Source organism: Argopecten irradians, chromosome 9 (assembly GCF_041381155.1).
Source record: "Argopecten irradians isolate NY chromosome 9, Ai_NY, whole genome shotgun sequence".
NCBI classification, from domain to species: domain Eukaryota; kingdom Metazoa; phylum Mollusca; class Bivalvia; order Pectinida; family Pectinidae; genus Argopecten; species Argopecten irradians.
Genome location: NC_091142.1, coordinates 17,743,019 through 17,769,384, shown reverse-complemented (window position 1 = coordinate 17,769,384; position 26,366 = coordinate 17,743,019). Strand labels below are relative to the sequence as shown.

The 26,366-nt window shown below is 34.3% G+C and overlaps 3 protein-coding genes across 5 annotated transcripts in view; 1 reads left to right on the top strand and 2 right to left on the bottom strand.

The window, feature by feature from the left end:
- The window catches only part of LOC138331673 (coiled-coil domain-containing protein 74A-like), a 28,265-nt gene extending 19,763 nt beyond the window's left edge, over positions 1 to 8,502 (bottom strand). For all 3 annotated transcript variants that reach the window (XM_069279403.1, XM_069279404.1, XM_069279405.1), the window contains exons 1-2: positions 8,387 to 8,502; positions 8,029 to 8,128 (exon numbers count right to left, since the gene is read on the bottom strand). The gene's annotated coding sequence lies outside the window, so the exon portion shown is untranslated. The remainder of the gene's footprint in view (positions 1 to 8,028; positions 8,129 to 8,386) is intronic.
- Positions 8,503 to 8,512: 10 nt separating this feature from the next.
- LOC138331674 (protein HGH1 homolog) lies at positions 8,513 to 12,872 on the top strand. The gene is made up of 4 exons (XM_069279406.1): positions 8,513 to 8,575; positions 9,426 to 10,111; positions 10,739 to 10,929; positions 11,376 to 12,872. The coding sequence occupies exons 2-4, from the start codon at positions 9,451 to 9,453 to the stop codon at positions 11,628 to 11,630; spliced, it is 1,107 nt and encodes a 368-aa protein (XP_069135507.1). The 5' UTR covers positions 8,513 to 8,575; positions 9,426 to 9,450; the 3' UTR covers positions 11,631 to 12,872.
- The window catches only part of LOC138330574 (probable ATP-dependent RNA helicase DHX37), a 29,105-nt gene continuing 15,608 nt past the window's right edge, over positions 12,870 to 26,366 (bottom strand). The window contains exons 14-24 of the mRNA XM_069278137.1: positions 25,501 to 25,597; positions 25,078 to 25,143; positions 24,302 to 24,568; positions 23,984 to 24,046; positions 22,453 to 22,609; positions 21,464 to 21,584; positions 20,394 to 20,457; positions 19,087 to 19,201; positions 18,302 to 18,608; positions 16,899 to 16,996; positions 12,870 to 13,976 (exon numbers count right to left, since the gene is read on the bottom strand). Coding sequence (XP_069134238.1) covers positions 13,897 to 13,976; positions 16,899 to 16,996; positions 18,302 to 18,608; positions 19,087 to 19,201; positions 20,394 to 20,457; positions 21,464 to 21,584; positions 22,453 to 22,609; positions 23,984 to 24,046; positions 24,302 to 24,568; positions 25,078 to 25,143; positions 25,501 to 25,597 — 1,435 coding nt within the window. The 3' untranslated portion in view covers positions 12,870 to 13,896. The remainder of the gene's footprint in view (positions 13,977 to 16,898; positions 16,997 to 18,301; positions 18,609 to 19,086; positions 19,202 to 20,393; positions 20,458 to 21,463; positions 21,585 to 22,452; positions 22,610 to 23,983; positions 24,047 to 24,301; positions 24,569 to 25,077; positions 25,144 to 25,500; positions 25,598 to 26,366) is intronic.

Below are 26,366 nucleotides of genomic sequence, written 5' to 3'. Positions count from 1 at the left end.
GTTTAAAGAATTTTAGGCCTATTTGACCCCTGTGACCTTGAATGAATGGTCAAGGTCATTTATCCGAACACACTTTGTAGCCCTTCATCCCAGCATGCTACAGGCCTAATATCAGGTCTCTCTAGGCCTCTTAGTTTATTCACAAGAAGTTGTTAAAAGAATTTTAGCCTATTGACCCCTGTGTACCTTGAATGAAGTGTCAAGGTCATTTATTTGAACAAACTTGGTAGCCCTTCATCCCAGCAACCTACAGACTAAATATCAGTACCCTGGGCATTCTGGTTCTTGAGAAGAAGTCGTTTAAAGATTTTGGCCTTTTTGACCCCTGTGACCTTGAATGAAGAGTCAAGGTCATTCATTTGAACAAACTTGGTAGCCCTCCAACTTAGAGCATCAACATTCAGATACAATAGGTTTGTTTTGTACAATCCTGTGTAACCCTGACTATAAAACTCATCAGTGACTATTATTTAATACATGGTCAAAAAGAATATTTATTTAGCATCCAGAAAGTTTATTTGGTACTTATAATACTGTTTATAAACTTCTGTATTTGAGATTTGAATAAAATAGAATATTTATTGTGAAGAAAGAACATCAATATTGAATGTCAACTATATAGTTGACAACAGGAAGTAAGGAAGATAAAATCCTATCAACTATAGCTGAAAATGGTACAGAAAGAGTTAAAACATAGCTATCATAATGTTATATCACATATTTGTGTAATTGTGTGTTTTTCTTTCTTTCGTTTTTGTGTTTTTAATTTCCATAACAAACACAAAAACAGTAAAAATTTCCACATAACACCTAGCACTGTCCAGTATAGAAATGGTTTACCGCTTTTACCATGTATCATAATTAATATTATTGTAATTACAAATCTGTATGAAGGCAAATCAAAATGAAAGCTGAACTGTTAGCTAAAAATACAAATTGATAAGATTGTTTTTAATTCCCCTCCTGGTCATGGAAAAGAAAGAAAGTTTTACAGTGGACTATTAGTTGTCTAAAGTAGACAGACTACTTTTTATGGTATTTTAAATGACTTTTTATAGGCTGTTAAAAGCAAATTACAAATTACTCGCCATATAATATAGTGTTAGTGCAATATACCAGTGAGAACAAGAAACCTATACATTTCCCTATAAAGGTTTGTACCAGTAATATAAACTACAGGTAAACCATAGAACAAATGTACGCTTAACAGTACCTGTTGATCCAGGGTAATCCAACAAAAAGCTCAATATAAAACGAGCAAATGTGTTTAAATGGTGACTAAATCTCATTTTGGTTTTAAAGGCCTTTAAAACCAGAAGTATTATATACACTTGGGTTAGTAGTATACATTTACCTACTGCTTTCCAACTACCAACTATATTGCTCTGTTCTTATGTAAAAGGAGCGGGTCGGTGTGACTTGTACATAGTGTTAAATACCGTCTCTGTCACTCAGCTGACGGAGCATGCTACTTTGGCTCAGTCGGTAGAGCCGTAGATTTCCACGCCGGAGACCCCAGTTTGATTCCTGGTCGGGGCACTCGACAGGAATGTGTATTTTCCCTGTTCTTCTACACTTATATGGACTAGCTTTTTTAAAGTTACAAAGAATATAATCAGTTGCAAAATAAAATCCACTTTCTATGAGCTAAAAGAAAGTGGTAATGGTTTTTCAGCTTAATTAAAAAGAGGCATCACATGTTGTAAAACATTGTTAAATCCATGGAACTGGGGCGTTTACAAAACTTCAACTTTTCTCCAGAAAAGGTGAGGGGCGCTTATAGTGGATGGGGCGCTAAATACGGAGAATATGATAGCTCTGTATTTCCCATGTTTAGTTTTTATCTGAAATTCTAAGATCCTATATTATCCTATATTATAGGTTATACGAGATTATGAAACTGCTTACAGTAAATGTTCTGTTTTCTTTCACCAAATAAGCAACTAAAATTTGATAAAATTGAGGGGCGCTTAATAGAACCAAATGTAGACAAAAATATCAAAAGTTTGGAAAGCTATTATAATATCCAGATTTTTTTTAATTTTAAAAATGAAATCATGATATTTTCTGTCTTCATATGACAATGATATAGATTTCAATTTTAAGTGGTTTTAAACGGAACTTGCAAGGCCTAACAAAGTCAGAGGAGGAGAAATGTATGGAACACTGCACACAGTAGGTGTTAAAGTTCAGCAGGATAATTGTCACACATCAAAGTTGAGTCCAGTACAAGTAAACAGAACCCTGGTATAACAAAATGTTTCTGCGTATTTGTTACACCGTGTAGTATGTATTTGTTAAATGTCTATGTTTCTTTGTAAACAGACTTGTATAACTGGTTAATGTAATCACAGAGGTTACCGGTGAATATTTGTCACACATTTGGGCCACAGTGGCCAAGTGGTTAATGTAAAGTGTACCAGCAAAAAACATGTAAATAAATAAATAATAAAAATATATATATATATATATTTGGCTAAGGATACCCTCTGAACATGCAAGCAATAAAAAACATTTCTCACAATGCTGTTTTAAAAATTCTGAATTTTTTAAAAATTGGAAAATTGAAATTTGAAAAAAAAAAATCTGTAAAATATGGTAGGATTTTTGAAATACCAGTAATGCAAGTAAATAATTATTGCTGACCAAAGAGTATTTTACAATGCATTAGCAAACAATTTTGTGCAAAAAACAACCATTTTTTTCTAAAAAGATTTCGGTTTTATTAGTTAAACGTCCTATTAACAGCCAGTGTCTTGTAAGGACGTGCCAGGTTTGTTGGTGGAGGAAAGCCGGTTTACCCGGAGAAAAACAACCGGCCATTGGTCAGTACCTGGCAACTGCCCTACATGGGAATCGAACCCGCATCCCATAGGTGGAGGGCTTGTGCCCCATTTTGCCCTGAAGTGCAATTGCATAACTTGGACAGTTGTACATTTTACCTTAAGATGTCCTAACATTCAACACAAGTCTTCCACCTCTGGGTCACAAGTTCAAATCCAAAGTGGGACATATTTGTGTCAAGTACTGACCACTGGCCAGTGTTTTTTCTCCAGGTACTCTGGCTTTTCTCCATCATCTAAACATGGCATGTCCTTAATTAAATGACCCTAAGCTGTTAATTGGACATCAAATTATTCAAACCAAAGCAAATTGAATTCCTAGAATGTGGAGTAGTTGCCAAGTTACAACTGACCACTGATCGGTAGTTTTTTCCTGGGTACTCCGACTTTTCTTCACCATCTAAACCTGGTACTACTAAATAACACTGGCTGTTAATTATAATAGGACACTTATCTGGCTGTTAATAGGACACTTATCTGGCTGTTAATAGGACACTTATCTGGCTGTTAATAGGACACTTATCTGGCTGTTAATAGGACACTTATCTAATCAAAACAAATATTGAAAAACCTTACACACATATAGGGGTACATATGTCAATCGTAAAAATGGTGGAAGTTATACAAATCTTTATGTATGTTTCTGAGATATATAACTTTATCTTTAACAACTGATATGGAACTGAACACATGACTTGTGTAAATCGATACATAATAACGTATGATTATCCGATTGTAAGCCTTGAATCATGAAAACAGATTGATACAGCAGCATCCACAATCAGTGGTATCATGTAATCTATTGATTACCACTGTGTTATAAGCTAGCTAACGCTGTCTGATGGGAAATGTACAATGTTACAAATCTTCATTAAACTTTGATAGGCAGACCCATAAAAACATTCTCTATGAGGCGGAATACATGATAACAATGGATACAGCAAAGTCATAACCTATATGTGTTCATATTCTACTAATTAAACCACAGTTTATCAATCATTAACTGAAGTTAATTATTATATCAACATATCTATCCGAATACACAGATCCCTATATTTCAAGGTTTGTGGTGGCTCAGTGGTTAATGCGTCGGCATTGTTTAACTGGTGGTCTACCTGTTTCAGTGTGGCTCAGTGGTTTAGGCGTCAGACATTCCAAAACCCGTTCTCAGCTGTCACAGTAGCTGGGTGATGAAGGTGTTTAACGACATATCCCTCCTTTCTGTGTCACTGTGACTGAGTGGTTAATGTGTCAAACAATTTATCTTATATGGAGTCGTCCACATCTAAGTCACTGTGGCTAAGTGGTTAATGTGTCAAACAATTTATCTTATATGGAGTCGTCCACATCTAAGTCACTGTGACTGAGTGGTTAAGGCAGTGATTTTTCAGGGTATTTTGGGAAAACATTTTTGACACAAATCGGGAATTTTTAATCGCGAAAAGAAGGGTTTTAGGAAAAGTTACCCATTACTGAACATGGTGTTATAGGTAATTAAATATTGTTAAGGAGAAAAATCACTGTAAGGTGTCCAAAATTCTACCATTACTGACCATGGCTACATTTGAAAATGATTAGTTTGCTTATTTGGCCTAGTTAATAACTGATATAAAATATAAACTTTATTTATTTTACATCAATTGCAAAATAAGTTAACTGATACAAATCACTTTCAATGGCTCGGATAAACACATGATGGGTCTTAAAGTGTACACGGAATGGAAAATGATATGTAGATATGTTATTCTGTTTAATCTCCTGACAAGAATGTTGAAAACCACATCAAAATCGGCCGCTTCAGTACCGAGATACCGCCCTCCGAAGTGCTCGATTTTTACCTGTAAATCAATTGCTAATCAGGGAATCGGCCGCTCACGCTGATTTGGGGAATAACCGGATGTGACGTCACGAGGACAACGGCAGTGAGGTGTTTGGTAGTGGAGTTATAGCACAAAGGTGGACATATATGTATTCCTAAAATGGGGTTACGAGAATTTTACAGATATATATACAGTATACAGTTATGGTGACGATATTGCTACTGAAATCATGCTAAATACATAAGTAGATTAGCGGAAGTTATTTATGTTTCTGGTATAAGCCAGGTGTACCTTGTGTAAAAACTTTTAAGTAGAGATCTTATCTCTGTTTTAACAGCTTACTAAATTATCAAACCTGGGGAATATTCAATTTTCATAATGTCATATAAAAAGAGACAAATTCGAAAAATGACGGTCATATAATTATCCATTTGAATGTGTTTCTGTATTAATAAAAATTCACTTGGCCTATGGATTTCAAGAATCAGCATAACGAAAAGAAAAGGTGTTAAATGTATTTCATAGTTCAATACACGTAGATATCATAGACATAAATTGGGAGGGGGAGTAAATAAAAAAAAATAAACCACTTGAGAAAGTGAATTTAAAATACATAATTCATTTATAGCTGTAACGAGTCTATCTTCCTTTTATAGCTACATGTACATGTATGAGAACATGCGTTATTTTAACAATATATTGGTTATATAGATTATCATTATTAGTATAATATAATGATCGATACTGACTAAAATTCACAAAGAATTGGATATCCAAAATCTAGCAACTACCAGAAATATCAAAATTCTGACATTGTGCATCATATTTGCATTGTTCTTTCTTTTCTCGACATGCCATTTGTAAATAATTTTCTTGTTTCTGTTATGAAAATACATATACATATAACTAGAAATATATATACGAGACAAATGTATACATTGGTCATTCTGAAATATGCAATTATGTATACATCTAGTGATTTATACACTTGTTATATGTTATGTTCGAACGGTATATTTTACTGTAAACCAAGGATTTATAACTTTAAACAAATATGACATTATACAACAATTAAATGATGGTCCATCGCTAACTTACCTGTGATCTTACTTTTGACACCTGACGTGAGCTAATCAACGAAGCGTGACAGATCACTAAACACCTTTCTTACGTAATCTGGTTATAAGCCCCCTCATTAGTCTCGGTTGACCACGCGTTTTAGTTACTGCAGTATACAGGTACAGAGATAAACGCAGCACGACATTGGCTATTTGGAAGTACAGTTCTGATTTTGTTCTATACTAGATATCTGCAACTTGGATTAGACATAGACATCTTCAGTCTTTTTTTCGTCTGACTCGTGCATGATTTATTTTGTTCAATTAAAGACACTAATAAATGAACTTGAGCGAAATATCAACAAGTCGCCGGATGTATTGTATTATATGAAAGCTGAATGTATTTTGTCAAAAAAAAAAAAAGGATCGATTTCAGATAAAAAGCAATAAATAGACGCATTTACATATATGCGAAAAATTCTGTTTAGAATCATAACTTAATTCGTATGGGTAGGTTATATGAAAAAGTCAGAAATTTGTAAAGCAGATTTGACCAGTACAACGACCCGAACCCGAGTCGGGTTTTGGATAACTTAGTCAAGAATCCTTTACATAATATTCATGTATATGTGGTTCCAAATACCGTAGATTTACAACGTACGTGGATTATTATAAACATTATATTGTGTATAATTGTGCAGAAATCGCGCAGAAATGTTCATTTATCTACGACAGGTACATCAATATATGCATGGTATAAATTCCTATTTTCAAGCGTATTCCAAACTCATATCTGTGATTGAGGATAATATTAAATAGGTATCGGACATGTACACAGGTACTTGTGTCTGTAAAAATCGATATTTACAAACAGATAGTTTATATTAGATGGCAGACACAGAAAATCGCCACTCTATCTAAGCGAGTAGAGTCGGTCCCGTTGTCCTCGTGACGTCACAGGTCAGGGGTCCCGAATCGGGGTCAATGGCTGGGGGCTTCAGGTGTGTCCTAGAGAAAAGTCGCATTATCTCTAATACCGTATTCGCTATGAAACTCGTACTTTCTCCATTCTAAATTTTATAGAATCACACATTTATCAAGCCTTATATACCAAACCATTCTGTGTACACTTTAAATTGGGAGGAAACCTGAGTGTCCGGAGAAAAACAACAGGATTGGTAGGTGACCTATGGCCTTTGCATGTCCATGCCGGGGATCATTCCCCAGCTGACTAGGTCAGTAGTGGCTTACCACTACACCACCCAAAACTGATATCAATATAACCATGCACGCCTACAGAATCATTGACTTAATCCTCAAAATTTTACTGTGAAAACTAAAGAACAAGGATGACCCAGGTATGACTCCTGTTCAGGGCAATCCATAGATTAGGAACGTTGTATTTCATCTGTTTTTCTGCTTTGGTGCACAACAAAGATTAGGAACGTTGTACTGATTTTATCTGTTTTCTGCATTGGTGCACAAAAAAGTAATTAACCCATGAAAGGTGAGACATAATGAGATTAAGAAAATATGTATCAAGAAAAACAATGGAAATGTGAGCAGGTCATTCAATATTACAATTGTTTTAGACAAAAAAATGAAAAATATACCTGTGACAAAATTTAAAAAGTATAAATAGGAAATACAAATTATAATTAATGCTACAATATTTTAAGTTTGAGTAATTATATTTAAATCAGCATGTGTAGTACTCAATATCTATAATACACTTCATTGTGTTGATCCTAATGCTATTATACAATATGTTATATTCAATTATTTATACTTGTGACAAAATTTAAACAGTATAAATAGAAAAATACAAATTATAATTAATGTTACGATATTTTGATTTTAATTAACTAATCAGCATGTATAGCACTCAATATTTCTGATACAATACATTGTGAAGATCTGTCTGTAATGCTAATATACTACACTGGTATTATATATTCAGACTGTTTTACTAGAAGGCCTTGTGATATATTTTCTGAATATAAATGATCTTGTGAATATACATACATGTAAAGCAGTAACGTGCCAAAATATTCTTTACACTTTGATACCTTAAGTACTACAGCCCACTATTTACTAATAACCAAACATCAGAGGTAATCAGATAGCAATAGATCTTTTTGCCAGTGAGGAATAAACAATCTATTTCTGTCCATACTTAATCTGATACCATTTATAAACAAAGGTGTTATACATAGGTATAGATTTAGCCACAAGACTATATAATCACAGTTGTCAAAATATTAGTATGTGCAGAGCTTGTTAGCAGAAAATTGGCTGTATACTTACCAAATATACAACATTTTAACGTCAAATCCACCAAACAATTCACAGTTACATTTTCATTATTCCATTACACAGCTTTAGTATTCGTTTTCGTCTCAATCAACTAAAGGAAACAACAGAAAATCCGATATATCAGTATTTCCACTAGCTCATTGTCCTCTCGGCTGTTAGCCTACTGTGGCATGTCACCTATTTGATATGCAAATTATATCCACACGGTCTCTATTGGACACACCTGATCCAGAAAAGTAATTTCCGGTTTCAATATTTATTGGCATTTTCTGTGATGGAAATTAGAACCTTATTTTGTCATAAATAACTATATCACACTGATTTAAGAGACATTATAATATGACCGCACTTATATTTAGGAGTCAAGTTTACTCTTGTTTCAGGATCAAACTTGAGAGTGTCCTCGTTGCTACCCACTGGCAGCCATTTTTCAACAAGTACCAAAGGGGGACTACCCACGGAAAGTAAATCGGGAGTGACTTCCCCTTGACCTTATATGTCACTTCCTACATAAACACGTGTGAATCCCAACTAAACTGTAAGTGTATTTTAGGAACGCATGTGTATCAAGTAAGATGATTAGATTTCTGTTATCCATCAATCTAAAAAGTCCACCGTAAAATGCTGCTCGTGGGAACTGGTTTATTTTTATTGACTGACTGCAGTAGATATCTAGTTGGCTACACATGTAGTAGGCCTACTGTAAAGTATGGTTTTGACTGCAGGACTATTTAAAAATTGTGTTCACTGACCTCTAAAACAATAACTCTATGATTTCTGTAAAATAATTACGTTAATTTATCTATAGATCAGAAAGGGATGGCCCATTTCACGTTTTACAAGGGCAATAACTCCAATATATAACAAAGTTAATTAAAAAATTAAAATCCCTTTACTGCTTTTCGTCAAATTCTATAAGTGTTAATTACTTCTTGTATATTAAATATCATATAAATCAGTTATAAATGGGCTGCGTTCAATTTCCATAAACTATACGGACTGTAGATGAACTGTACTGTACATGTAATTTACTGTGGGATTTAATTCAAGGGAGATAATTTAACATCTCATAATTTATATATAATCAAAAAGTGACAGGATGGAATAAGAGATATTCATTATTTCATGACAGGGGAATAGTAATTCCATTGACTTTCAATCTAAAATTTGATGTTCATTATATACTCTGTAAACTCTATATGAACCGTTCATACAGAGTTTACAGAGTAGATAATGAACATCAAATTTTACAGTAATTAGATAACTTATCAATGCATGTTTTGGGTTATAATACTGTTGGTTTAAATCATTGAATCATATACATATAAAATATTAGAAATACATGTAAGTAAAGTTCTTACATTTCTAATGACAAATGTATTTTTCAGGTATTCATGAAATAATAAAAAAAATATGGAAGGTTTGGACAAGGAACATCTAGAAAAGGAATTTGGTCCATTCCTGAACCCTAGAGCAAAACTGGATGTCAAGGGTAAAGCTATTGAGTATTTCCTGGGACTAAGTGGAGGAAAGGATGGCTGTTTATTTGTGGGCACAAGTGACAAATTTCTGGAAGGGATTGTCTCCCTCCTGAAGGATGACACAAAAGACATTGTGGAAAAGAGTTACAAGACTCTGATCAATCTAGCAGCGCAGGAAACAACATCTAACAGATTATTATCCCTGCCTTCTTACCCAAACTTATCAATTGAACTTGTTGAAAATATGCTGGACCCTGAATTTGAAATGGCAGATTATGTTTGCAAGTTGCTATCCAATATAACAAGGACAGTGGATTGTGCTAAGAAGGTTGCTAAGGTGTTTCTACAAGCTGATCAGGGCGTACCGAATCTGGTAAACGCTCTTTGTAGTACTAAATACAATCCAAAAGCTAATCTTCATCACCTAGCAACAGTGCTTGGTAACCTGACCCAGATTCGTGAAATCAGGACAAAGGTCATGGCCCAAGATCAGTTTGTGGTTCAGAGACTTCTACCCTTTATTGAATTCATGGAGTCTAAAACTCGTCGCCATGGCATTATAGCATGTTTAAAAAACTGCTGCTTTGATGTTGGTTAGTAATTTGATATCCATTTTTTGTGACATTAATATCAATAAATGTAGTAAAACATGACATATATAGTGATAGATTATGATATAGATACTAGAATATATAAGTATTCACTCATGGGATGGAGGCACAACATCCTAGGATGTACAAATCGTAGACATTCTCGATAAAACTGGTCGTGGATCCAGACAAATAAAGAGGCCTCACTACGAATCTAGGTATAAATCGTAAAGGAGTGAGTCCAACACGACAGTTCTGTTCAAAAAGCTGATGATTTAATAGCAATGTTGTAATATATAAGTAGTATTTAAATTCTTGTCTTGTGGATGTATGAGTTACTTTTTGTTGTTTACGTGCGTATCCATGACGTCACAATTGATTGATTGTTGTTCTGAAGACGACTCGCCTAGAGTCGAAACATGTCAACAACTATCTGATTAAAAAATCAGCTTACTGGAAGGAACTACCGTGTTGGACTCGCTCTTTTATATATTTTTTTGTTAGCAAGGTATGTTTTCAAATAGTTTTATGTATTGTATGAGTATACATTTACTGGTTTTGCCTTTGCTACAAAATACATGTATACTTATTTGGTTTAATCTTAGTTTAGTTCTCTCTGTCAATTTTCAGACTGCCATGAATGGTTGCTAAGTGATAGTGTTGACTTACTGCCACGTTTATTGCTTCCCCTGGCTGGTCCAGAGGAGTTTGATGACGAGGACAATGATAAACTTCCTGACGACCTCCAGTACCTTCCTCCAGACAAGACACGAGAGCCAGACCCGGAAATCAGAAGAATGCTCATGGAGACAATCTTCAAGGTGAGAGGTTAAACATGTTCTTCTCTCTTTGTTCCCGTCAATCAATACTGTAAGCTTATAATATTGATGGCAATGTAAATTTTGTGAAATTTTTATCCAAAAGTCAGTTTAATATGCTAGAAAATTGTCAACATTTTGATATTTTGTGTTTTAAAATGCAAATTCTTTTTCAAGTATTACCATCCTCCAAATTGTAAATCATTTACTAAAACCAGTATTTAAACTGAAACAAGTACACAAATTGAAAATGAAGTGTAATGCTTGGTTAGGAACAAGAAATCAAGCAGGGTTTTCAAGTTAGACGAGGTATAAAATTGTGAAGACTTCAAAGATATACAAATGGGAATTATGATTACTTTTACTTATAACATCATACAACCTCTCCATTGTTACAGAAAGATATCTTTACTTTTACCCATAAGAGCTCTAAAACTTGACTGTTACAGCTGTGTGCTACAAAGAATGGCCGTGCATTTGTGAAGGATAAAAACACTTATATAATCATGCGTGAATTCCATAAATGGGAGGAGCATGAGGAAAATTTTCACGCTATGATGAACTTGATTGACATGCTGATCTCGGATGAGCCACAACCAGGCATGGAAAATCTGGACACTGTGGAAATTCCCGAGGATATCAAGGAAAAGTTGATAAAACGGGATAAAAAGATGGAGGAAATGGAACCATCAGAACAAACTTGATTCTGGACTATTTGGGAGATACGGAGAACACATAGTACTACCTGATATACTGAAGAAAGATGGAAACTTCCTTTCATAGAAGTGCAGAATATATGAATAAGTGATTGTGTGAATATTCATTTCACATATCTTCGTTTTATTATTTCATACAAGGTACAGTACTACAGTGACTTACATTTGGAAGAATTTTGACATCAAAATGTGCTACAAAAGATCCAGCAGAGGCCACTATTTTGTCACAATGTCAAATTTAACTCTGATGGCATGTCATTGTTTATAGAGGTCAAGGGTAGTTAACAGGCACTGACCCTAGATAACAGGCTTTTTTCCACCACCGAAACATGGATGTCCTTAAAAGGCCATGCATGACTGTTATCTTGGGGTTTTACAATGACACTAAATCTAAAACCTCTGTTAGTGTAGGATAAATTAAAGATGACAATTTACATAGTGCTTCATGATTCAATAATGTGTAGCTGGATTGGACTGGGTCGATCATCGGTGCCCAGGTAGATCAGTGGGTAGAGCACTCGGCTAGTGTTCAGAGGGTCCGGGGTTCGAATCCCGGTTTGGTTGCTACATTTTCTCTTCTCCTGTTACAAATGCTTATATGCAATGTATAATAATGTCATATTATTTTAGCTGATATAGTGCTGATTTAAAGTGAAAAGTCGGGCAAATGAAGGCTAAAGTCAGTAGGAATGGTGTTAATACATCTAGCATAATTTCTTATGAAACAGAAAAATAAACTTTCTTGTCAAATCGCTCTGCATGCAAAGAAGTTAATTTAATTTATAGGAATCCTAACATGTCCTCCCATCTGGCTATGTCTGTGTTGACATTTCTACACAGCCTCGCTTTCAAAGAGTTATTTTTAGAAATGTGCTAAATTTACAGGGGGCTTTTCCATAATTTCAATGGTCAAAACTGGACAACGTAAGCAAAACTTGACTGTCATTTTGACATGTAAGAACTTTTGGAAGGCCAATGAATACATTTCCACTGTTTACTTTGCCCGACTATTCACTTTAAGGATATTTCCGCTATTGAACCACAGAATTGTGCTCATTTATGTTTGCACTAATTAATCATAATTTACAGTTCTTCGCAATTCCGCTAAAATTTGGCTGCACTAATATAAACACATTTAGTTTTCCAAGGATAGAAGCTGAAGTATCAATTATATTATTGAAGAAGATTCATTACAAACAGAAACAATAAAATGATGCAAAACAAAGACAATTTTTTGTTTAGTGTTTTATTTCAGATATTTTGGCACTATCATGTACCATTTGATATTAAAAATGATTTCCTAAAATCCGTTCAAATATGTGTTACAAACGCATACATTTATGATGATGTTCTATAGTAACTGTCTGATGTAAACCTTCAGTTTGAAGTTTCTTGTGTCAGACATATACTGACTATCTACAATGTGTCTGTTTAAAAGTGTTTTATCACTGATACACAGTTCTCCAGACCATCCAGACAGAGTCAGTAGGTCTATCACCGGACCATTGAGATGAAGTCTGTAGTCATCCCGACAGTCAGTTGGTCTATCTCTGGACCATAGAGATGAAGTCTGCAGTCATCTATACAGAGTCAGTTGGTCTATCTCCGGACCATCATCGAGATGAAGTCTAGTCATCCAGACAGAGTCGGTTGGTCTACCTCTGGACCATCGAGATGATGTCTGTAGTCATCTATACAGAGTCAGTAGGTCTATCTCCGGACCATCGAGATGAAGTTTGTAGTCATCTATACAGAGTCAGTTGGTCTATCTCCGGACCATCGAGATGAAGTCTGTAGTCATCCAGACAGAGTCAGGTAGTCTATCTCTGGACCATCGAGATGAAGTCTTAGTCATCTAGACAAGTGTGATGAAATCTGTACATATGCAGATCATTTATATGACATATGTAAAAACTTTTTGCAGATCATTTTGACAAAAGCTCCAAAACTATCTACGGATAATTTAGATGACATCTGTAAATCTCTGTGCAGATCATTTAAATGATGTCTTTAAAATTTTGAAGACACCCGTCATCTTCTGGGTCAGATGAAACACCATCTGTGTTTATTATACAGCCAGGTATCAGTATTACGAAAGCTCCTTTAATAGAAAATACCAGATTTTCACTGTCCAGATCCATAATTTAATGATTCAGGTTCTCCTTCATTAGAATTGTATGTCCACTTGTCCTCGGCAGTCTCCTGACCTAATTAAACGTCCTTGACCTACATTGTCCTTGACCCTATGTGGCTGTCATGTGATTGGCGGCCACAGTGATTCCAACTCGAAGTGGTTTGACTGTGGTATCCAATGGCTGTAGGCATCAAATAGATCTGGAAATACATCAAAATAATAAAGTGATTATTATAAGGCAAAAACACAAATATTTACAAAATCAAAGGTATTCATTATCTGTATGAGACTAATATTAAAATTTCTATGACTATTAGGATATGTCATGTTTTGATAATGAAGGAAAGTCAATTTTAGAATATTGTGGATGAAAGTATTGAATATGATTATCATAGTTATAATAATGGATGTGAATCAAATACAGTAAGACAAATAATGAACCTAGTCCTGCGGCCTCTCTAATTAATAAATATAAAGTTTTGTAACCATAAATACTCTGTACTTCAGTGAATATTATAAAAGTTTGTGGATCAAAGTTATTCAGTAAAAGTCAGTCTAAGAATTTTGAGAAAACAAATACAACCTATCTTGGTAATTTGTTTTCAAGAACAAAAGGTTTCTAAAGACCAGGAGTTCATCCATAAAGAAAGACAGCTTTCACGTGCTTGATAATGACGTGATGTTATCGATTTAAGCGAAGACTATTGTCAAAGTCATCATTAATTTTGATGCATTGAGGCGTTTCTATGATGTCAACACTATAACAAGAGGCCCAAGAGGCCTTGACGGTCACCTGTGTGCTGCTACAGAAAAGCATTGCAAAGTTGGTTCAAATCTGTAAAAAGTATTTACGAATTAGAATAAACTTTAAAGTTGAACCTTTTAGAATTCTTATTTTTTTTTTTTTTCATTTTGATAGTGTATTATTTTACCAAACCTTATGCTTACATGTAAAATTCCAATTTGCTTTGCCAATGTTAAACAACAAAACCAAACAAGAAGTCAGTCATTAATGTCAGTGATTTTATAAATTTCACTTTTTAATCTATGAAGATTATTTGGTTCCATCAAATCTGTGAATTCAGAATAAGATTTTTGAAGTTTTAGCCTATTTGACCCCTTTTGGCCCCACCCCTCTGGCCTCTGGGGGTTGGCCAGGCCAGGACAAATATGGATTTGGTGTTAAAATGCTATTTCAGGCTAATAATTCTAACCCAGTTTGACTAATTTCCTATGAAAACAAAGCAAATAATGTTCATAAATGTGTTTTTCCTATATAAACTATAGTAAACTTGACGCCCTACCCAGGGGAAAATCTGAGATCCCAGGGCCATGAAATTCACAATTTTTGTAAAGGGCCTTAAGACCTTCCAATCTATGAAGAGTATCAGGTTCCACCAAATCTGTGAATTCAGAAGAAGATTTTTGAAGTTTTAGCCTATTTGACCCTTTTTTGGCCCCGCCCCTAAGGCCCCTGGGGGTCAGCCAGGATCAATATGGAAATGACGATAAAATGCTATCTCAGGCTAAACATTCTAACCCAGTTTGACTAAATTCCTATGAAAAATAAGCAAAAAATATTCATATATGTGTTTTTCCTATATAAACTATAGTAAACTTGACCCCCTCCCCAGGGGGAAACATGAGACCCCAGGGTCATATAATTCACAATTTTTGTAAAGGACCTTAAGACCTTTCCATCTATGAAGAGTATTTGATTCTACCAGTTCCAGAATTTTAGAAGAAGATTTTTGAAGTTTTAGCCTATTTGACCCCTTTTGGCCCCACCCCTAAGGCCCCTGGGAGTCAGTCATGGAAAATTTGTTAATAGAATTCAATGGCCATTTCATAGGGATAATTCTGACAACATTTGACTAATTTTCTATTATAAATGACCAAGTAATGCTCCAAAATGTGTTTTCACTATATAAACTATAGTAAACTTAACCCCCTCCCCAGGGGGAAACCTGAGACCCCAGGGTCATATAATTCACAATTTTTGTAGAGGGCCTTGAGACCTTTCTATTTATGAAGAGTATTTGATTCTACCACATCTGTGAGTGGAGGAGAAGATTTTTGAAATTTTAGTCAATTTTACCCCTTTTGGCCCCTCCCACAGCCCCCTGGGGGGTGGGGGTCATATAATTCACAATTTTGATTGACCATATGCCTTAGAAGGTTTGTGCAAAATTTCATTGAAATTGCTTCAGCGGTTTTTGAGAAGAAGTCGAAAATGTAAATTGTTTACGAACACACGATGCACGACGACGGACAAAAGGCGATTAGAATAGGTCACTTGAGACTTCGTCTCAGGTGACCTAAAAATACCACCCAGTATTTAAGTATGGGAGAAAAATAATCGAACATGGTCTGTCAAGTGGACAGGGATATCTCAATCTGAGTGAAGAGTGGCTGGTCAATCGGAGGGTTGGCGGCCAAAATCTTTCACTCGGGTTGAGATGTCCCTGTCCACTTGACAAACTCATGTAAAAATCTATTAAAGAGCCAATTCACTCAGGCAAATTCTTTTACATAACCAAGAAGCAAAATATAGCATAAATGTATTGTTCTACATTTCTTATGAAACATATAACGTATAACATTGACAAATCCCACGACATTCCTAAGTATTTAAATTAATATCATTGAAATATCAAATCGTTGATCAATACCATTAAGCAGGTACAATATTGACTCTGTATCCATACCCGAGCCAAAGTCATGCACGTTAAACAAATGAACTTCATAACCACTGAGAAGGTGATAAAATGATTTTTAGGCAAGACAATTCACCTAATAAGGTAAACACACTACTGTCAGAGCGATATCATCAGTTCTAGCCAAAAGTTGCATTACTTTACGAGCAAGGGACAGGGTTCGGCATACAAGAAGTTCGACCACAGTGTGTAATGGCGGACAACGAGCAAGTTTGAACATTTCACACACATGTCGCAAGCATGGGCTTTTCAGGCATATCACAGTAAAACCGACTGATCTAATTTCCATTAGAACTGGTTTTATATGATATATATATAAATTTTAATGTTCTACTGAATTGTCCCTTTAACAAATGATTTATTTTCTAGCTGACGTCATATGGGTGACATATCTCCATCACTTACACTTGGGCTGTGCCTTCCACTTGTTGATAAGTGTATCTCTACTGTCCACTCCCTCCCCGGCCAGACACTTCAGCAGCACCTCGGTCCTCGGCTGTAACCTGGCAACAAGGACAACAGTCAAAAAATTAAAAGTGGGACTAAAAGTAACTCTCTGATACTTCAAATCACAGTTAAAGATGGGGTCCAACATCTTTGTGCCCAATTTCTGTTCTCTGCAAAAATATTATTTATTAAACAAGAGGGGGGTCCAAACGGTCATCTGAGTTTGAATATAGATAGAAACAAAGACACATAACGCTATATACTGGTCATTGAAGTCAGTGATTTTATTAATTTGGCTTTCTAATCTATGAAGGAATATTTTCTGAAAATTTAGTCATTTCAAACCTGATTTGCCCTGCCCCTCTGGTCTCCCAGGGGGGTCAGTGAGGACTGATATGGATTTCAAAATGCTATATCTCAGATTAATAATTCTTTAAAGTTTGACTCATTTCCTATGAAAATTGAACAAATAATGTTCATAAAATTAATGTCTTTTACCTATATACACTAAAGTAAACTTTACCCCCTCCCCAAGGGGAAACGTGAGACTCCAGAGTCATATAATTCACAATTTCTGTAAAGGACCCTAAAACTTTTCTATCTATGAAGAGTATTTGATTCTACCATACCTGTGAGTAGAGAAAAGATTTTTGAAATGTTAGTCAATTTTAACCCTCTTGGCCCCTCCCACAGCCCCCTGAGGGGTGGGGACCATATAATCACAATTTTGATTGGCCTTGTGCCTAAGAAGGTTTGTGCAAAATTTCATTGAAATTGCTTCAGCAGTTTTGGAGAAGAAGTCAAAAATGTAAATTGTTCATTGTCACATGACGACGCACAAAAAGCTAAAATAGGTCAATTGAGACTTCGTCTCAGGTGATCTAAACAAACCCATTTCCTAGTTTGTATGAATTACGAACTTTGTGTTAATTTTCAATGAACTGCAAAGTTAAACTGACAGGGAACAACATTTAGATTGAATTGTGTCATTGAGATGGACAATATTGAAAGGGGAGGGGGGAAATCATGCAATTTATTTTAAGAACATATAGCATTTGTCTGGCAATAATTTTCATGTGTGCTGGGTGATTTGAAAAGTCCATCATCAATGATTTTTATCTTGTATCAAACCATGGGAAACATTTATACAGACTAATGGTTTATTATTAACATCATTAGTGTCAATAACATTTGATAAAATAATATCATATATAAAACCTGCCTAACGACCACTCTGTATAAAGACCACCGTTTATGACACAATTTGACCTGTGTATAAATATCATTTGGCTTATTTTTCTTTTGTCCCCTGGTTGGTCTCTATAGACAGGTTTGACAGTTTAACACAAGCTTTTACTCACTTTGCCCAGGTTTTCACCATTGTTGACGGGGATGATAACATCATGCTGGTGAACTTAGCTAGCTTGGGTATAACTTTTCCTTCAAGTAAGAACCTTGCGAACCATTTATACTTCTCAAGAGTCAGGGGGTAGTCCATTTCTACAGCTGGTAGGGCCCACGTACAGCGACTGAATGTACCAGTCATGTGACACCTCACTTCGCCTTTCTTCTCATCAAAATCTGGAGCGGGGTCATCAAGAGGTTTGGAAAATGTACAGTGTGATGGACAAAAGATCGGCAGCCATTCTGGTTCTACAGCAACAAGCCCTGGAATTTAAAGTCAATCAAGGTCATATCTTATGTTGTTGAAAATTCAGCAAAAATTACAACCAGTGTAGCATCTATACCTCATCCAAGGACTCAAGGAGTAATATAAATAATGTCTGGTAGTTTGTTTGAACATTTGAGAATTATCAGAGAAACGCAAAAATAACTTGCAGTGCACCAAAATTGTTACACTGACCTTTGCCACACGAATCTAATTATAAGTTGATATACACATGTATAAAAAAACTCTAGTTCTGGAGTTGGACATGCCATAGGAAAAACATTATCAATTTTAAACCAAATTTTATCACATTTCAATATTTTTGTGACTGATGGTGACTACAAAATTTTAGATTTAATAATATTTATCTATAATAATATACATATGTATCTAAATTACTGTATGCTGATTGATACATTCAAAAATATTAATATTTGAATAATCTATACATGATTACAGATACTATTATCACTGTACCTTTCATATAAAGCTTTGACGTTTCCTCTATACGCTGATACACAACATACGGTGGATTTTGTCTGTACAGTACAGAGGAAGGGTGAATAAACAATGGCTCCTCTAACTCTGCACACTACGAAACAGAAAACAACAACTTAAGACTGCTCTTACACTACATAAAACAGAACAGAATAAATACTCAACTAACTCAGTACACTACAACACAGAAAACAACAACTTATGACTTCTCTTACACTACATAAAACAGAACAGAAAAAATACTCAACTAACTCAGTACACTACAAAACAGAAAACAACAACTTATGACTTCTCTTACACTACATAAAACAGAACAGAATAAATACTCAACTAACTCAGTACACTACAAAACAGAAAACAACAACTTTTGACTTCTTTTACACTACATAAAACAGAACAGAATAAATACTCAACTAACTCAGTACACTACAAAACAGAAATCAACAAGTTATGACTGCTCTTACAATACATAAAACAGAACAGAATAAATACTCAACTAACTCAGTACACTACAAAACAGAAAACAACTACTTATGACTTCTCTTACACCACATAAAACAGAACAGAATAAATACTCAACTAACTCAGTACACTACAAAACAGAAAACAACAACTTATGACTGCTCTTACACTACATAAAACAGAACAGAATAAATACTCAACTAACTCAGTACACTACAAAACAGAAAACAACAACTTATGACTTCTCTTACACTACATAAAACAGAACAGAATAAACAAATACTCAGTACACTACAAAACGGAAATCAACAAGTTATGACTGCTCTTACACTACATAAAACAGAACAGAATAAATACTCAACTAACTCAGTACACTACAAAACAGAAAACAACAACTTATGACTTCTCTTACACTACATAAAACAGAACAGAATAAACAAATACTCAGTACACTGCAAAACAGAAAACAGCAGCTCCACTTACACTACACACTACAGAAGGAAAACAAAATATGTTGACAAAGTGTACTACTACCCACTTATATCAAATTATCTTTACATATCAGTCGTTTATCTGAAGAACTATTTTCTGGGAACAACAAAAATAAGATGCAAAGAAACTGTTGTAACTGTTTTGGAAATTACCCAGGATGTCTCCTAATCATGCATGACTCAATCTACATTTTCCCTTATGTTAATGAAGAAGAACAAGCTAGGAAAATACACATTTATTAGGAGTGTGGTCTAAGTGTGTCATCAAGGAATCTAAACAACAGAGACTATACATCATTTGGCCTGTTCATTTTACAAAATTAAGGTACAAACCTGATAGGCATACTTCAACTTCTTAGCTTCATCATCTGCACCCGGCGGTGGGTCAGGGTACTTCCTGTCGAATAGATGATGTTAAAATTATTATTAGTAAAATGTTAACACTGCATTAAATATACAAATACAATATATGTGTGTACAGTTAAAGGTACAAAACATCCTATTCTGTATTTGAATATTACAGTTACCTGCCCTTGCGGGTAGGTATTGATTGTGACGTCATGTGTTTGCGAGGGTTATGTCATACTTTTTGGAGAAAACGATGTAAATTGTGCCCACAAAATAATAACGTCGCAATGGATACCTAAAAGAAAGGGAGCTAATTCTGTAATATGCAAAGACAGAATATTATACCTGGGTCCAGTATTAATGAAGAAGTAATTGTGCATACAAATACACCAGAGGCAAAATAACTTATTTCTTATATATGAATGAATGGCAATTATTGCCCCATAATAAATTTTGCTCTGTTGGCTGTTATGTGACTGGGTTAGGGTGTGTTGTGTGGTGTCTTTGGTGGCCAATGAGATAGGGCCAATGAGATAGGAAGATACAAAGCACAAGAAACATCAACAAAAATACACCGTAGCTCCAAAACCATACAGACACACAATAGATTGCATACAGGGAGGTCGTCCTTAAATATCCCTGTCTATTAATATATGATGTTAAAACCAATCAAATCCACACACAGATCTGTCAGCTGTGACGCATCTCTGAAATTTACAACTTTTCTATATCTGGTTAGTTTTCATCTTTCCTTTCCAGAATTTTGGTAAATTGTATTTAAATACTGTATGCAGACTTATTAGCGGTAGTTTTATTTTAGCGCTTTTCACGCTGTCTTATGTACAGCACCATACTTTATAAATGGGCATTTCCGATATTGCATCATCAAAATGCACTTATTTATATCCATACTAATAAATCATAATCTACTTTTTTTCCTCATTTGTGCAAAAAGTTGACTTTATGTCTACCGTCCAATGTAGCACTAGGGCAGTGAGAGTATGTGGCTAAAGTCAGTAGTTTCATCAGTTATTTTATTGTTTATGTTGATGTACCTGGCTACATGGTCTCCGAGGCCGGCTAGGATGATCTGTCTCAGTAGTTTGGACTGAAGGTCGTTAGGAGGGTCAAGTTTTGGATCAATACAAAGGTTTGCATCCGGTATCACAGCATTAACTGTCAAAATACAGAGTGTCACAGCATTAATTGTCAAAATACAGGTGATTTTAAACAGTTTAACAGCATTTACTGTCTAAATACAGACAATTTTAAACAATCATTTCTTACATAGATAGATGATATCAATGGCAATCTACTGTAAGCCAACTTTCATTCACGGCTACCAAAATTTCGTAAATTCCGTTTCAAAACATTTTCGCACAAAATAAATTTGTCAGATTTAAAATTGAATTGAGATATCTTTGAATTTAATTTTGCAAGATTTGGTCTGTGATATGATTTCATGGAGATTAACTTTTCACAAATTTACCTTGATTACGAAATTTGCAAAAATAAATCGCACACGAAAAGTTGGTTTACACACAGTAATTAAGATTAGACCTCTCATTCTGGTACACTACAAATTGCTCTATGATATGCTCCATTGCACTCGTATAAGAGATATATTGTAGAGCATATTATATTGGAGTGTATCATACAGCATTGTAGTGAAGCGGAATTACATGAATTGTATCATAGTATCATTATAAAATAAATTCAAAATTAATTCATTTAGCAAATCGAAATTTAACTTGTTTTATAACATTTTGACTGGGCAATGTTTCTGACTATTATTTGTTGAAAATTTATGTAATTATGGAAATGAAAAGATTTGTACAAAGCCATTAAACTGTTAGCATTTATTAATAATACTTTCAAGTTTATAAATCAATTACAATGATATAACATGAAATTCAAAATTAAAGGAAGAAAGTATATCTGCATCTATAATTAAATCAAAGAACCCAACGTCAAATTAAGACAAACAATGGTATATCAAAAAAATATTAGTAAAATTAACTGTTTAGAGAAAGTCATGTTGTACCAGCATTTGTTAGTTGAACTCGAAGTTTTCTTATCTCCTTCATGGCCTTGAAACGTATGCCATGTTTCTGGCAAAACTCTGGAGTGCAGCCCTGATATTCACTAGACCCTACAGCCTTTAACAGAACCATCAGGTCGCCTAGCAACAGTGAGTGGCCCTGAAAATACACAAATTATAAACATTGGACCCATGATAATCCAGACACTCCCAATCTGAATAGAAATATTAAGAAATGGATTTAATTATTGATTAAGTAAACAGAATCAATCCAGATTATAAAGCTGGGGACACAAGTGTTCAGATTATGGAGGGTCCGCTGTATTCAGAACATTGTTGATATAGCATCTTTCTACACTAGTATTCAGACAATGGAGGGTCCACTGTATACAGAACATTGTTGATATATAGCATCTTTCTAAACTAGTATTCAGACAATGGAGGGTCCACTGTATACAGAACATTGTTGATATAGCATCTTTCTACACTAGTATTCAGAGTATGGAGGGTCCACTGTATACAGAACATTGTTGATATAGCATCTTTCTACACAAGTATTCAGAGTATGGAGGGTCCACTGTATACAGAACATTGTTGATATATAGCATCTTTCTACACTAGTATTCAGAGTATGGAGGGTCCACTGTATACAGAACATTGTTGATATATAGCATCTTTCTAAACTAGTATTCAGACAATGGAGGGTCCACTGTATACAGAACATTGTTGATATAGCATCTTTCTACACTAGTATTCAGAGTATGGAGGGTCCACTGTATACAGAACATTGTTGATATAGCCTCTTTCTACACAAGTATTCAGAGTATGGAGGGTCCACTGTATACAGAACATTGTTAGCACTGTATACAGAACATTGTTGATATATAGCATCTTTCTACACTAGTATTCAGAGTATGGAGGGTCCACTGTATACAGAACATTGTTGATATATAGCATCTTTCTAAACTAGTATTCAGACAATGGAGGGTCCACTGTATACAGAACATTGTTGATATAGCATCTTTCTACACTAGTATTCAGAGTATGGAGGGTCCACTGTATACAGAACATTGTTGATATAGCATCTTTCTACACAAGTATTCAGAGTATGGAGGGTCCACTGTATACAGAACATTGTTGATATATAGCATCTTTCTACACTAGTATTCAGAGTATGGAGGGTCCACTGTATACAGAACATTGTTGATATATAGCATCTTTCTTAAGTTTTCAGCAAAGTAATCATTAAATTTTGTTTTGTTTTACACTTTTCCTAATTTTGATAACTCTTTCTGTTTTTGACATCATGATTAGACTACTTTAATTTGATATTTAAAAAAATATTTTAAGAAAACTTTAAGAAAGCACTGATTTTATCATTGGAATTCTTTTTCTTGAACTCTTAGAAATTAACAAAAAAAGGATATATAACCAATACAAACAAGAATGAATTAGTACAGACACCACCTATGTGACTGACTCATATTTTGATAATTGTTTTGTGTATATTAATCAATAATCAGGAACAGCTTACAGTGCCTGCCCACATCTTCTGAATCTGTTTAAAATGCTGTAATCTCTTCTTAAAGTCCTCCTTCTGAAATAATTAAAATGAAATGTCATTTTCAATATTCAAATATTCAATATTTCAGTGCTGTATAGGGTGTTACCAGTCTAAACAGAAAGTTCTTTGGGTCATAGCTTTTAGTTCTTTACACAAATTTCCTACTTTATGGAAACATGAAAGAGAGAAATGGCCTAAATAAATAGTAATACAGGTTTGGAAATTAACAGCGATAGATCCTAAAAAGCTATGCTGTAGTCCAACTAAATAAGTCACACTTTCAATTACCTCTCCTGCTTCATCTGGCGGCTGATGTAACTCCACAAACACTTCGGCGACCGATAATGCCGCGACCATGGCAACTACGTAAGGGAGGAGGTCGTGTTGGTGCCCAAGAGATAACATTTTGGAGTACCTTGGTGAGACAGGAAAGTGTGCCATGGCCCGACCCAGAGGTGTAATCCTACTTGGATCATCTTTACTTTTGAATTGGGATTTAGGGCGTGACACAGGAGATGTTAGAGCCCCTAATGAAACCAGTAAGCTCTCTGCAGCCTTAAAAAATTGAAAATAATTCAAACAAAATTCAACGTTACTTAAGATAATTTTTTTTTAATTTAAATGATGACATAGGTAACATAACATTAAAGGTTTCAGATATATCTATTTAATTAATGATTTCATTTACCTGATAATTTGGCAGAGATAAATATCATTCAAAAGTTATGATAGAATATTACATCAGAATATTTTTTTTAAATATCATATATTTTTGTAATTTATATACCAGAATGAAATTAAAATGCACTGAAAAAAGAAAACATTTTTTTTAATGTGAGCATAAATTATGGCATACACAATTTCCATGAAGGTTTGTGAAATTTTTTTAAACCTGACAATCCCATCTATATAATGTACATGTATTGAATATATTGACCAAATTTATTTGTTTTTGATAGATATTATCAACATCACAGTGCTATGACATAATGAACAGAGCAAAACAAAGCAACAAACTACTTGGTAAGTTAGAAAATATAAAATTTTATTAAAATTTGTTTTACCTTGAGCTGTTCTGGGTCGGGGGGTGTTGGGTAGGGGAAGTTCATCACTTTATCAATGTTCATATCCTGTACATGTGCAGATATTGACACCAATAAATAAATATGGATCAAGATAATCATACAAATTTAAAATTCATCAATTGAATTTAATAATCTATGGCCTTTTTATAATGAACACACTAAATGATAATGTTATACAGTGGAATTCCGTTCTCTCAAAGTGTGTAAATCATTGAGTTATTAAAGAGAACTTGAATATAAATTGATAGGGACCAATAAGATACAAAAATCAAACAGGGTTGTTTTTAAAAGATGTTCAAGTTTGATGATGATCATTGATGGGGTAAATAATATCATTCATGCAAAAATTACTTTTGATATATATGAAATAGTAAATGAAAAATAAAGAGAATTTTCCATTACCTTCATTTGTAAGACAAGGTCATCCACAGGTCGTCTCGTAATTTCAGCTGGGGAGAATTTTTCAAAGTCGTGTGTAAACACAGCTGAGGAGTACAGTCTGAAATAAAGTACATAAAGTTACACATATGAGTACAGTCTGAAATAAAGTACGTAAATTTACACATATGAGTACTGTCTGAAATAAAGTACGTAAATTTACACATATGAGTACTGTCTGAAATAAAGTTACACATATGAGTACAGTCTGAAATAAAGTACATAAAGTTACATATGAGTACAGTCTGAAATCAAGTACATAAAGTTACACATATGAGTAGAGTCTGAAATAAAGTACATAAAGTTACACATATGAGTACTGTCTGAAATAAAGTTACACATATGAGTACAGTCTGAAATAAAGTACATAAAGTTACACATATGAGTACTGTCTGAAATAAAGTTACACATATGAGTACAGTCTGAAATAAAGTACATAAAGTTACATATGAGTACAGTCTGAAATCAAGTACATAAAGTTACACATATGAGTACAGTCTGAAATAAAGTACATAAAGTTACATATGAGTACAGTCTGAAATCAAGTACATAAAGTTACACATATGAGTACAGTCTGAAATAAAGTACATAAAGTTACATATGAGTACAGTCTGAAATCAAGTACATAAAGTTACACATATGAGTACAGTCTGAAATAAAGTACATAAAGTTACACATATGAGTACAGTCTGAAATAAAGTACGTAAAGTTACACATATGAGTACTGTCTGAAATAAAGTACGTAAATTTACACATATGAGTACTGTCTGAAATAAAGTACGTAAATTTACACATATGAGTACAGTCTGAAATAAAGTTACACATATGAG